This window comes from Pomacea canaliculata, linkage group LG4 (assembly GCF_003073045.1).
Source record: "Pomacea canaliculata isolate SZHN2017 linkage group LG4, ASM307304v1, whole genome shotgun sequence".
Lineage (NCBI taxonomy): Eukaryota > Metazoa > Mollusca > Gastropoda > Architaenioglossa > Ampullariidae > Pomacea > Pomacea canaliculata.
Window position 1 is genome coordinate 26,231,575 of NC_037593.1, and position 14,327 is coordinate 26,245,901.

Consider the following 14,327-nt stretch of genomic DNA (forward strand, 5'->3'; position numbering starts at 1 on the left):
AAGCGCTGCTTACCTTCTGGCTGGTCCAGCTCCACCCCAACCCATGCTCCTGATGCAAACTGTACCGGCCCCACGAACCGGACCACTCCACTCTTGCTGGGGCCGTTGGTACACGTCACCGTCACCCCCTCCCCTGGCTGGATCCAGGAAGGTACGGGGCCCTCGTGCAGACGGTCCAGGTCAGCTCTGCTGCCAAACGAGCATTCGCTCATGTTGTCGTCCACACCTGCACGAGATCATTTCAAATGTGATTGGGGTTGATATTATCAGGGATATGTCACACAAGTTTCCAAGTCTGGATCAGCGGCAAGAGAAAATGCATGCAGCTGTCTACAGTTGTCCTTTGATGGAAAAACCGAGAATAGGATGCAGAAAAAAAATCAACATTAAGCTACTAGCACTCGGCAAACAAAGAAGCCTTTCAGTCATTAGGCTTCCGAGATGAGACGGATGTCAACGCGGATGTAAAGGCGACAAATGAAATTTGAAGTTATTTTACTTAAAAAAGTTCATCCTCCTGTCTTCAGTGAAGTAGAATCCAACATAAGCGTTAATTTTTCTTCAAGCACTGCGTATTGATTCTGGTTCAGAAACAACAGGCACAACATCTGGTTCTCTACAGTCCTGATTTCCACAAGCTTTCCTTCCAAAATCCCAGGGAAATCATGGAGCTAGTACAATACTCACCTATCAAAGCATCGTCCGACAGATGAAGACTGTGTCTGTGGTGCAAGTCTTCCTGCGTGTCCAGCCAGGCCTTGGTGATTTTCTCGGCCTGTGGCGACACCACCATGGACTTGGGGCGGATGCCCAGACCCTTGCGCTTGCCGACCACCCGCTTGGCACTTCCTTCCTGGTGCTTGGGGTGAAGGTCAGCTGCGGCTGTCACCTCCACCACCGGGTGGTTCGTGACGTGGGCAGCCGGCGGTTGTTGTCGCTGGGCGGAGTTTCTGCCGTTTGCTGCAGCAGCAGCGCTTTCTCTCCCCTCCTCTTTGAACCCCATCCGCCCCTTCCTCTTCCTCCTCCACCATCCCCAGCTTCTCCAGTTCGTCCATGGCCGTGATGCTGTAAGGATCACTGTCCACGTCACTGTTGCTCCAGGTGCGATCTGCACCAGACGCCGCCGCAGCTGTTGCTGTTGTCACGTGAGGCGGGCTCGTCTTGAGCGAGGAGTCGCCACCGTCGCCCAGCGACTGGCCAGACTCATTGTTCCTCGCTTTCGTTTCATCGTCACCTTCGTCGCCGTACTCCTCTTCTTCCGTTTCCTCGTTCAGGGCCTCCTTGGCCAGGCAGCCCACCACGTCTCCGACATGCTCGTCAGCCTCGCTGTCCACGCTGACCTCTGCCCCCTCGGCCTTGTGACCTCCGAGCTGCACGTGGCGGGTGCCGGCCTCGGACTGATCTTCGATGCTCTTGATGCTGAGCGAGTCCTCTGAGGACAGGGTGAGGGTGGAGACGGCCTGCGACCCGTAGCCACTGGAGGTCATGCTGGGGGTGTAGTTCTTGATGGGGGCCTCCGCCAGACTGTCCGCTGTTGATGAGGGGGTCATCTGGGTGGCTGCAACGAACCCACAGCAAAAGTCAGGAAAGAATGAAAACATCTTTCGAGCACAACTTTTGAAATACTCTTTCTAACAGATAATTTATGAACATATCGTCTTTGACGGATGGAACACAGAAAAAACAACGGCTGAAAAGATGTTCGAATAGGTTTCTTTCTCTTCGCGTGCAAGCCTATGTCTACATGAACACTAGGACTGATCCTACACAGCTGTAACTATGAACATCAGAACATACTACTTTGTGAACACTGAACCTGTCACCATGAACACTAGGACTGACCTGTGGCAGTTGTACCAGCGTGAGGCGCGTGGGAATCTTTGGCACCATCGCCCTTGGTCTGTTGGGACTGGTAAGACTCGAACTCCTGGTAGTCATCGGAGTCAATGCTGTGGGTATCGACAAAATCTGCATCAAGCAGGCGGCGAGCCACGTGGGGTTTAGGCATTGGCAGCTCGTCCTCCTCGTCCAGGTCCTACAACACGAACACACACTGAGATGAAGCCTACTACCACCTCTGGCATGGGGCGTTTCCTCATAGTTACCAACAAAGATAACTCCCTAGTGCTACATGTCTGTAACCTCCCTTTCTAACTCTAGAATTCTACACGGATGTCTACCGCACCAAGTCCGAAACCAACATAGCCGGTTCGATTCCAATGTAGTGCAACTATTTTTCCCCTTTCCCAACTTGACCCCAACTTTTAATGGTTATCTTGGTTCTTCAGAGGGTCGGGGAGAAAGAAATATAGTGAGAAAGAGAAAATAAACACAATCACTAACAACTTGGTTCTGTTCCGAGAAACACTCCCCCCTGACTCGACTTTATCCCTTTTTTTAAAACACAAAGCGAAGTACCAACCTCCTCTGTGTCTTTTCTCAGGAGGGGCCACGCCTCACGTTGGTGCTGTTCTTCCACAAGGGTCATCATGGGTTTGACCAGCTTGCCAGTAGTGGACAGCGGACTGACCAGCTTAGGTGTGGCTGTTTTGAAAAAAGTCACAGCATTAGGTGCCGAGATAAAAGCACACCAAAAGTAAAATCTTAGAAAATATATCCCATTACAAAGGTTTATCAAGGGTTCCTCTACCTTTATCTTATTTAAAATGTTTCCAACTTCAAGAAAAAATTGGCGACAGCGAACCTCAAATGTTCAACAATCAGCAATTGCTGAGTGAAATAAAATCATGGTTGTTACTAACATGCCTAAAACCTTTACCTATAAATTTATGTTGTTGTGATGTTTACTAAAGTCATCATAAAACTGTAAAATACTGAAAGAGAAGCGCACCAGACTAAACGTACAAATAATATCATGACACTGCTTAAGACAAGAACACATCATCATCAAATGCTCTAGCTACTTGACTGGCCAACTACAAATTTCAACAGGGTACACACGAACAAATTTTGTAAAACGATGGCTGAAATAGATATCCAACAATACCCACCATCCATATCACACACAAAACATTTTAGGCCACATTGTTGAATGACTATGATTAATGATGTAACATTTTCAGTGCTTAAAGAAAAATATACACTTGCATAACCTTAAACCATTTTCATTAAGTTGAACAACCTTTTTCCTTTGCATATATAAATGCTTCTTGTAGCACATATTCAAAGTTCTGACACTAGGGAAGATTATTGTTAAGGAAGGAAGACTGTATGCTTTTCAAGGCACAAAAGATAACTTTGGAGAATTGGAGAATTGGCTTTTGTGACAGGATGCAAGCAAAAATAAATCATCAAACTTTCATGCTGCTGAGTGTTGGTGCCAACTTGCTATGCAAATTATAGAAAGCAGATAAAAGCTCTTTAAAGCATGCTGGGAAAGTTACACTTTAGGCTAATGCAAAAGATCACACTCAACGAACTTATTTCAGAACATTGTAAATATTATAGCCTTGCTTTTATCCTTAATTAACTGCATTGGAGGAGAATTTATATTCTATTGTAGGCAATGTTTGCGATAAATTAGCTTTAAATTTGATACAAGATTTACAAGCACTTTATACCCCTGCACTAAAATTTATGGCTATTAAAAAATGCATATTTAAGTGATAAAACACAAGTGCCTAACTGCACAGAAACATCCTTGTCCAGCAGTACAACAGCAATAAAATTAAACACAATGAATAGAAAGAAATCATAACCACGGCAATGATGATAGTAGTGTTGGTCATGAGACTATCAGCAAAGCAACTGCACCTTACTGCCAGTCATGAAACACTGCGCAGACTAAAGGACTTGCTGACAATGCATGAACATCTTCATTTCCCCTCTACAATGACTAGTAACTTTTTTACAAATTCTGTATGCCCATCCCTGAATATGATAAGTGCAGCAAAAAGAAAAAAACTTTTATTGTGCAGCTCCCTGACAACGAATACAATAAAGACATCTCAAAAACTATTATGTGGTCAACATCAAGGACCTGGATTCTTAGTTAAAAAAAAAAAAACCTTCATGATTTGCCTGAAAGGCAGAAACATTAGCACAAGTTTGTAGAAACTGGCGTCAGTGCAGGTTAGCAAAGTGCAGTTTTTGTTTTAACAAGTCCAAAAATGCAGTCTGTTTGGCCAGGACCTGATAAAGGCTGGCAAACATCACAAAATGAGCATTATTCAAGACTAATTACATGCTCAACAGAAATCATGCTCTTAACTGTTAAAAAAAATGTCATGCACATTTCAGGTAGCTAACATGCACAAAGAAATTCTGAAGCTTACAACAGCTAACATGCAGAACTGAACTGTGAGCATCACCGAACATATCAGACACGGAAGGAGGAAACTGATCAGCGCACGTACATTTAGCGTAGGACCCTGAGCAAGTGCTACTTCGCAGACTCAGAAAATTCGGACGAGCTGAAATGGCAGAAGAAATCCATTCAGTCGCCATGAACACAAAAGACGAGGCTATACAATATATCAAGCTCTACATTTGGTTCTGCTGGCCCAGTTCGACATAAAAATTAGCCACAACTGCTGGTTCCTGACAACACTGTTCTAGTTAAGACATGTGCCAAGCTGCTTGAAGCAAAACTTAAAAAAAAAACTGCTGTTTTCCTTGACAAAGTGTTGCTAATGCGTTTGGACCTGCAGCTTGATATCTGAGAAGGTATCTGAGAATCTAGCATTCTTCAACAAACCCTCCCAACACCTTTTTCCCTTCACAAAGAAACTCACCAATCTGTTGAAAGGGGGCAATAACTGTTACTGATACCTTATTTTTTGAGGTAGTCCTCAGCTGAAGCAATTCTTTACTGAACATGGGGAAGATATATTTTGCACCCTGAAGCCATGTGGTTAGTGCAACTGATTCTAAAGCAGACGTTTGTTTGCTAGAAATTCATTTTGGTCAGTAACTGGAAAACTCCCACCGCTCATTCACAATTATAGGTACCCCGATTTACCAGGGAAAGTAAAAGAGAGTAGTATGATGACTGGTTGGACTCCTTTCCACATGCTGTGCTCTAGATGTAGCAAACTTAAAGTCACAACTGCGGGGCAATGGGATTTTTCACTATTTTACCCCAAACCTCTTCGCGTTATTGAAGGTCCATTTCGCATGCATTTCATTTTTTGTGGTGAGATATAATTAGATTGGAACCCAATCTGTCAGTGCTCTGCAAAGTCACTTTCTTCTTTTCACACTAACCCACATTTGTAACCCAACTCAAACAAAAGTTTCCAAATTCTCAAGTGTTTTCAGCCAATGTGATGGTCTCAACATATTCCCCTGCCTCCTCCAGGCAAACAGTTTGAAAGGTTGATACCCAAATTTTAAAATTCAAAATTGTAGTTTCAGAAGAGTAAACAAATTTTCCAGTGCCTAACACATACTCCACAAGGCATATATTCACAGTAGCAAGGGTGGTAAAAATGGCATTTATTTGTATGCAGGGACAAAATGCCTTAAACATGACAGCTTCAGTTGTCTTTTTCAAAATGTTCCCACTTAAGAAGTTTGAAAAAACGATATTCAAAAGGTAGCAAAATGAACTGTTTTCAACGTAAACGAATGAATGGTTCATGAAGATATACACCAAAGAAAAATGCGATAAAGAAAAGCCCATATGATTTTATTCTGTACAAAAAGATTTCTGACTTAAACACATTTCATATTCACAATTCATACTTTGCCTGAAACAAATAATCTTTCCCTATTTAAAAGAAAGGGTTTAAAAACGATGAATAAAATGAAACCATGACAACAGCCTCCAGGCAGGCACAAATGCGAAGCCACGCAAAGCTTTCCTAAAAAAAAAAAAAAAAAAGAGGAAAAAAAAGGGGATAAAGGTTTGAATCTTGCATAACTTTATAATCACAAATAATATTCTTGTTGTACAAGTACATGAATTCAGGCAGTTTTAGCTGCAATTGTGTCATGTACTCTACATAGCCAACATGGAGGTTTTGTTGTGAGGCACTTTTATGGTCTGTGTGCCAAACAAAGCAGCCAATCTGTGACTCAAGCACTTAAAATCATTAATATAATGAAATGAACACAGTTCTAGGCAGGTCAAGCTCTCAAAACGACAAATATTTCTCATGCCAAAGCATTGCTCCACCGAGAAAATGAGGACACTGCATAGAGGTGGTGACAGACATTCAACGTGGTGACCATGAGAACCGGAGCTAGATCAAAATAATGCAAAAAAAAAGTTGCTGTGCACACTTGTTGTACAGGGGTGGGTTACAAGCATGTGTATGCTGGCTGCAGGACACCCACCGAAAGAAAACGAGTGGCGTTTGCACTGGCAGGCTGCCTTAGCTATGGTTGCCATGGTTTCACTGACTTCTGATAGAGATCGCAGTTGGATCAACTCACCAGGAAAGCTGTGGGACTTTGGGGAGAACTGGTCCAGCATAGAAAGGTCCTGTACACTGTCCGCACGAAGCTGAAAGGAAAGGTCATGCATAAGATCATGCAGTGCGGCCGCTTCCTATGCCAGTTCCTACGCCATACATTACTGCTTGTGGTCCACCCATACCCAACTTTTATCTGCCTTTACAAGCAACAATTAATTAAAACATCTATTTAAAAATTATTTTTCCTGGTGACGCTTTTCTCATAACTCCTCAAAATATCAGCTGTGAAAAGCAACAGCTTCTCTTTTTTTAAACTCACTTTTAAATGTCATACAGAGAAATCTATACAGCCACGATCAATGCAATCATCTAGTTACATACATTCATGATTAAAGTTAGTCCTCTTTCAATAGGAAAAAAGATGAATTATAGTTTCAGGGAGTGATTAAAGCTGTCAGTGTGTGTTTGTGTTGGGTTGTGGTAGGGGAGAAGCACAGTCCCTTCACTAGACATCATGCAGCTTTTATTTATCTCCTTCCTCTTTGTAGCATGAGCCAAATGTGAGTACAGTGTTTTTACTTCAAACAGCATTTGCTTATTGCCAGGATAAATATTAACTACTGTTAAATTCTTATGTCACTAATACTCTGCCAAAAAACTGCCAAGTTGCTTTTTTGCAACAAGCAACAAGCTTAAGTCAGGAAAAACGATAGCAATCACCATCACACCTAGAATCACATCTTTTAATGATATTTAAAAGAAAAAATTAAATAATACACTCTTCAGCCAACTTTCTTTAGGCTCTTAAACAGAGAAACATCCTTGAACTTTTTACCAAGTCTGTCAAAGTTTTAGCTATTTTTTTTTTTTTACAAAAACTTTGGTCAAAAGTTAGTCCCTATTTGTAAGGATACAAAGGACCTTTCACCAGCCATAAAAACCTCAACTTCAAAAACACAAAAACAACAATTCACCAGTAACCATCACCTTTCTAATGACCAAAACCCAGCTTAACACAACACTTTACTATGTAACTGCAGTGGTAACTCTGCATAAAGTTGTTAGCAAAACAGCATTGTGGATAGTTATATAAATATATGAGTGCAAAATAAGTGCCTCTGGAAAAGGCATTAAAATCTAAACACCAGTTTTGTGAACTGAATTTAAGATCAGTACCTGGTACTCAAGTGCCGCAATAGGAGAAGTGACAATCTGCAGGCAGGGAGAGAAATCAAACAGGCATTAGTAAACCACAGTAAACCATATTAAACTACATTAGTAAGCCACACACCTCTATGTAAGCAACTAACTAAACACACTACTTCTTCACCCTAGCAAATACAGTTTGTCAAACTCCTGGTCTTGTGAGTTTGCCATGCTGTTGTATTTAGACTAATTCATAAGTTCCCCTATTTTTCTCTCCGACTTATAAAGTATGTGTGTGTGTGAGAGAGAAAAAAAAAAAGCAAGTGCTATCCAAGAAAACAGTGTTTTAGGAAAATGTTAGGTTCAATTTAAGCAGATGATAGACAGGAATAGTAACCGTGGCTGAAAACTCATCACAGTATTTTCAAATCATTTTCAAACAGGATTAAAATGCGAGATTATTCTCTTATCAGCGTTAAATGGATATAAATGGATATGAAAATGGTCATAACAAGATATTATGAAAGATCTTTTATTACTGTCCTTATATTTATCTTGTGAATAAGCTAGCTATTACACTAGTCCAGCTGAAAATGTTGCTACCACACAAGCCTTGCCTACAAACTCATGTCACTGACTGGCCCAGCAACGCTTCTGTAAAATCCGACTGATGATCTTTAACAGCTGGCAAGTAACATGGACCTTGCCAGTCTATTTAAGCTGAGCATGATTTCTGAAATAGGAAGATTTTTTTCTGATGTTTTGAAAGATCTGAGCAAAATGACTAGCCATGACTAGCTGATGCTAGCAATGTCAGATTTCCATGGAAAAGTGAATAAAGCATAAAGCACTCCCTACGAAAAAAGACCTTTAACAGAGAAAGGAACAAGATGCAGGAAAAAACTGCTCAGACAGTCTACCATACACACAAAACATTTTTTATGTTCAATATACATATATACACATTTGTGTGTGTGTGTTGAATATTCCCCAACTTAGTAATGACTCATGCATATATCTTTATCATAATCATGCCAACACTTCCAAACAGCTGTCAAGCTTATTTTCTCTATTTCCCATACGTGGTGGTTCATTGCATTCAACATTTCCTACACCCATAGCCAAGCTGAGTGCAGAGAGTTAGAGACAAGCAGGACAGAGCTAGCATAACTGCATTTTACTCAGCAATCAATCTAGGAACACTACACACTCACATTTACCTTGTTAGGATTTGCCTTCAAAAGGAAAATGAAAGACCCATGAGGTAAATAAAAAAAGATAATTATTTTTTTAACTGGATATAATGCTTGCCTGATAATAAAAATGAATAAAGAATACTAGGAGAAAATAAAAAAAAACAGAGATGGCATAAAATCTTCTTGAAATGAAGTCTTTCTTTAGAGAATGTAACATGGTAAAACTGAAAAGACAGGATGAGAACTAGAGACATAATGATGTGTGAGAAAAAATTTTAGCAGTCGCAAGTTGCTAATATAGGAAATTAGAACTGAATTCCACAGAGGCAGTTTATTGATGATCTTTCTTTATTAAAAAAAACCCGACGTTTTAAAGAAAATATTCTGACATAAAAGCAAAGCAGTAGCTGCATCTTTTTCTACCTGATTGATGTTGGGCACACTTGTTGTTTTTCTCAAATTGGAAGGTCGGCCAGACACCTTCAGGTGTTGTTTGACGGCAACTTCCTGCAAACATATAAACATCAACAGACCCATTTACAGCTGAAAATACTTCACTGAAGTGTGGTTTGGAAAAGTTTCTAATTATAAAATGAATATGGTGAGCATGCAACCAACACTGTTACTTGAAAAATAAGATCAGACAGCTCAAACACCTTAAAAAATCAAACAGACTGCCCTGTCAAAAACTTAGCAGTTTACCAATCATGAGCCTTTCAATAATGCACCATTGGTATGAAAATTCTTTCTTTAAATCATAAATGTTTCAATTATTATAAAGCTTCTTTCGTGTCTGTTTAAGTCTTATCAAAGATTCTAATCTGGAGCATATTTCTGCTTTTATCCATCTCCTAAATATCAGAATCTTACCCACTAGCTGTCTTGAATATCTGCTATTGTTATCTTCTTAATAACCAAATCTCACCTGTCTAAGTCTATCCAGTGTAAGAATGCTCTCCACAGCAGAAATCCCTTTGATATATTTTTCAATGTATGTTTCGCCATCAATGGCAGAGGTGTCATTGTGGGAGGCAGCTATCTGGGCCAAAGTCTCCATGTCTTCCAGTTCCTCTGAGCCCTGCACAAAACCAGAGTTCAGGTCCTGAGGAATGGTTTGCTGGTTTTGTTTTAAAAGGTAAGCACTTCTAATGATTTTGTACTGCAGGAAAAGAAATGGTATGAATGAAGGGAGACAAATCTAGTATATTCAAATAAAACCCGATAGGCTCCCTGTGAAAGATATTATATCCAGTCATTACCTTGCCTTGAAGAAATCTGAAGCCAGGATGTTAAAATCCACATAGGTTCTCCATGGGTATTGTGTGTTGGTGTGGAAGTAACTCCATGCAGTCTTTGTTGCACGAACATTTATGTGCCCATACATTCAGCCCTTTTGTGCACTTATCAAAACTGTTTTTGTACAATGGGCACAGCCCTACTGACACATGACAGAACTGTTCAAGTAACAGCTGTTAAACTCACCTTTGGCATGTTGGAAACCACCTCATATATGATTCCACTGCTGTACAGGAAATCCTGCAAAATCATGTATGGCATTATTTCCAGATAATGCCTAAAAATGAAAATGGGGAAGGAAGATAACAAGAAGAAGAGCAGAAGTACATCAAATCAAATGAATTTAAAACTGATTCACAATTACATTCAGGTTTTTAATTTTTAAAATCTGGGATTTTCTGACCATGAATCTTATACTGCCTTGCGATAAAATGTCAGGATAACAAGGGTTAAAATGTGGAGAAGGAACCTCCCTTGCCAACTGTGGAGAAGGAACCTCCCTTCCCCACCAAAAAAATAACTTTTCTTTTGCGATATTTTGATTTGTAGCTGGAAAACTTTAAAAAAAACTTACAGAGCCAATAATCCTGTTTTTTAGCATGTGGGTAAGGGAGGTAAGACTCTGCTTTTTGTAGATGTTGATGGCCACTCGTTTGCGTAGCACCAGTTCCATGGATGCAGGATGGCTTAGCCTCACCACAGCCTTCACTACCATGTAGATCCGCTCACTGGCAGGAGTCACCCGGTTTAGGTTTGGTGAATCATGCAGAGAGGAGTCCCAGGAGGCAATAGCACAAACCTGGAGAGCAATCACAAAAACAAGGTTCCATACTTTTGGCTTACATCGCACAAATAGTTGACATCTAGAATTTTCCTTTCATAACATGTTACTCACAAGTCATTACACAGTCTAATAACAAAGAAATGCAGCTGGTCTTACGTTCTCCATCTCTGAATAGCACTTGATGAGAGGAAGGGAGACAAACTGGGTGCCATGTTCCTTGGGCAAAATGGAGTTGACTCCCACTGCCTGCAGGCCTTCCTTGACACTGGGTGTGCTCATGTCATCAGCTGTAGACAGGTAGTGGAATTATGCCAGCAGTGTTGTCAATGACATCTCTAGCCACCCCACCCCCCTACACCTTTCTTTCTGCTTTTCCTATAACTCTTGTCTTTATTAAATTTTTAAATGGATTGTCTCAAAGCATCCCTGCTAGGTAGGCGATCTGCTACAGACAAAAAAACTTTCTTTCATAAGCACTATAAATTAAATTTATTTTAGATGCCAGACTGGTCTGCTCCTAGTGTCCATGTAAATGCAGACAAATATGGTTTTGAACCCATTATTGGGCATGTACTAGAAAACCTCAGCCTGCCATAGGCGAACATATTTTTATGTGTGATTTTTTTTTTTTACTGCTGAAAGTCTTGAGAATAAATACAAATATGATAATGACCCTCTAATCCACTTCAACTGAAGGTCATTGCCTCAAAGGTTCAAGCTACAACAAACAACCATGAACCTGTGATTCCATTAATGTGACTTTGTTAGCTCCCTTGTTGACTGCCATGACAACCAAGACTTACCGTTAAGATCCAAGAAGAGAACTGGCGAGTGCTCCTCAACATTTGGTGGAGGGTCCCTGGACAAATACACAAAATATAAAAATGCGAAGTTTGCAATGGGTGACAGAAGTGATTTCATAATGACACACACCACAATTTCAAACAGACTGTGTGTATATGGTTGTCTATGGTTATTTAAGCATGTATGTGGTACTCCACAGTATGTTTGATTAAGCCTTCTAAACCCTCAGTGCTGTATCTTCATTGCAAGATACAAGTCAGTTGTAACATTGCTCTCCATGTGTGTGTGTGTCTGTGTTATCTACGTAACATTCTACATGAGGCAGGTTAACAGGGCAGAACATCATCCAAAAACATTTATGCACTTAGCAACCCCATCACATACATTTGCAATCTCACTGCTCCAATCACAAGTAAATTTACAATGCCAATGCTTCTCTCCATGCTGGACATGACACAAATACAGTCCTGAAATCTTACCAGTCTGCAGGTGCCCCAGGTATGTTGCTGCCAGGAGCAGGTAAGAGAACAGCATTACGCTCTTCTGTCAAACACACCCACTGCTCAATAAGTGCTCTTTCCCTCTCTGAGTCTGCCTCGCTCTTATCTGCAGAACAGCAGAACTAATAGAGGTAAGTCTGTCTTACAAGTCTGGATTACAAGCAAACTAAAAACAGCAATAAACAAAAAGCTGCACTTATAATAAAACAAGCATACCGCTTCTTCAGGTATATCCATGCATGCACACAGCCTGTTACCTTGCTTATTGATGAGCTTCTGTATCTGTTCATCCAAGTACTGTTTACGACGAGCCAAGGCCTTGGACCAGCGGTCTCTCAACACTGTCAAGTCCTCTTCCTGATAGCTGTCCAGCCCCTTCTGTAGTTTAGACCGAACGGTCAGACAGCCAATGGACAGGGATGTGATACACTCACAGATGAGGGGCAAGGTGCCCGAGTTGGCCACAGGCTTGACTCTCACTAGCACACGGTGTGAATGTCCCTGCACAGGTATATTTTGGAAGCTTGATGAAAGACTACACAGGTATACTGCAAAACTCCAACAACCTGTACATGTACAATTTGACTTGCATTTTTATTTCACAGGTTTCCCAAACTTGGCAGGACTGCACCCAACACAAAAATGAGTATAATTACGAAGAAAGATAAATTTTCAGTATGAAATTTAGAAGCCTGCTGCTTCAGGCAAGTAAAAAACATTGTTTCATCAGACATGCCAACTCACCTGTCTCAGTTGAAAAGCACCTGCACAAGGCACCTCAGGTTTGGAGATGACTTCCACAGGTGTGTATTCTCCTTGATCATTCAACTCATGGAACTCAACCCACATTTCGATTTTGCGCATGACTTCATTCCACCTGTCTGCAACCGACCGTGACTTAGCTTGGGCAGTGTCAAGAACCGTGACAGGCTGGCCAAAACCATGGCTACGGTGGCCCCACACTTCGATAGACAGAGCTCCATCGGAGCTAAACTCTATAAATTCTTCTGTGATGGGCACTCTGAAAACCTGTAAGCAAACCAAAAAATATCAATAGGTTTAAGACTATAGTCTGTCATCACTTAGTGTAAAGAGCATCAGCTTCAAATTTATTTCCACCTGCAATTATGATAGTGTGAATGTTTTCTCAGCACACAGATTTATCACATTTGATTCATTTGCAAGTTACTAGTTCCAAATTACTAAGTTTTTCTCTCAGAGAGCTGCAGGAATACAAGTTAGCTTGTAGATATGTTTGAGGTGTGTAATACACTAGGATGTAGTATTAGAGAAGATCTGAAGACTTCATTGTTCATTGCTTTTTTTTTTTTCCTTTGCAGAACTTTCTCAATTTTATGATGCTTACCATATGATACAACAATTATTAATGCGGCATGACAGTCGCAATTTTTAGACCATAAATGTTCAGACCACTGAAGTACACATGAGATAAATCACCATTTATTATTATTTGGTCAGGATTTTCATTACCTTTTCATGGTTGAATATAAAGGAGACGCTGTCATCATCTTTCTTGTTGATGTAGTCTGGGTTGATTTCTGGTGGTACCACAACAGCTTCGGAATGTCCCCAGAAGTTGTACTGGCAGAAGACAAAGTGTGACAGGGCAGGTGGCAGTCCTCGAGCATCGCGTATGCACACCTGAAGTAAAAGACAACCTTTATAATAAAATAATAACAGCAATAAAATTCACTTACAGTAAACATTTCCCCTGTTGGTGTCCCATCTCAGTCTAGCAATCGTAAAAAACACTGAAGTATCTCAAGGACAAAAGCACCTCACTTAAAAATATTTTATTTTGCAAGTGCAAAGACTGATGTGAAAATCCATGAAATTTCTTGGCTTCAAAATGTAGCATAAGACAACTATAAACAGTGCTCATCTCATTCCAAGCCTGTACATTTCATTTGAGGAGTTATATCTGGCCATATAGCTAACACCCAATGGTCACCAACATTGCTTACAAGTGTGGTGGATCACCAGAGAAAGCAGTACACAGATAAAGACCACTTGCCCGAATCAAGAGTGGTGCACCCATAGGCACAGTTGTCTCCTCTTGGTTATTTTCAGCAGCCAAGTCGACATACCGATCCAGCACCGCACCGCCCATCTTTGAGATCTCAATGTGAAGTTTCCCAGCTACCTACAAGATGCACACACAACTAAATGGTCCCCATTAAAATATAAAATAGAGAATTAT

At 40.7% G+C, this 14,327-nt stretch overlaps 1 protein-coding gene across 13 annotated transcripts in view; it reads right to left on the reverse strand.

Annotated features, from left to right (window-relative positions):
* Positions 1-726: 726 nt before the first annotated feature.
* The window catches only part of LOC112562789 (kinesin-like protein KIF13A), a 153,089-nt gene continuing 139,488 nt past the window's right edge, over positions 727-14,327 (reverse strand). For 2 of the 13 annotated variants that reach the window (XM_025236277.1, XM_025236274.1), the window contains exons 21-37: positions 14,142-14,270; positions 13,598-13,768; positions 12,851-13,135; positions 12,364-12,607; positions 12,086-12,212; positions 11,606-11,661; positions 10,959-11,089; positions 10,593-10,817; positions 10,205-10,258; positions 9,648-9,800; positions 9,146-9,229; positions 8,747-8,761; positions 7,557-7,592; positions 6,301-6,469; positions 2,423-2,544; positions 1,843-2,035; positions 727-1,558 (exon numbers count right to left, since the gene is read on the reverse strand). In XM_025236277.1, coding sequence (XP_025092062.1) covers positions 873-1,558; positions 1,843-2,035; positions 2,423-2,544; positions 6,301-6,469; positions 7,557-7,592; positions 8,747-8,761; positions 9,146-9,229; positions 9,648-9,800; positions 10,205-10,258; positions 10,593-10,817; positions 10,959-11,089; positions 11,606-11,661; positions 12,086-12,212; positions 12,364-12,607; positions 12,851-13,135; positions 13,598-13,768; positions 14,142-14,270 — 2,880 coding nt within the window. In that variant the 3' untranslated portion in view covers positions 727-872. Of the gene's footprint in view, positions 1,559-1,842; positions 2,036-2,422; positions 2,545-4,376; positions 4,434-6,300; positions 6,470-7,556; positions 7,593-8,746; positions 8,762-9,145; positions 9,230-9,647; positions 9,801-10,204; positions 10,259-10,592; positions 10,818-10,958; positions 11,090-11,605; positions 11,662-12,085; positions 12,213-12,363; positions 12,608-12,850; positions 13,136-13,597; positions 13,769-14,141; positions 14,271-14,327 lie in introns of those variants that run through there. The other 11 variants (XM_025236278.1, XM_025236279.1, XM_025236280.1 and 8 more) reach the window with 11 other exon arrangements.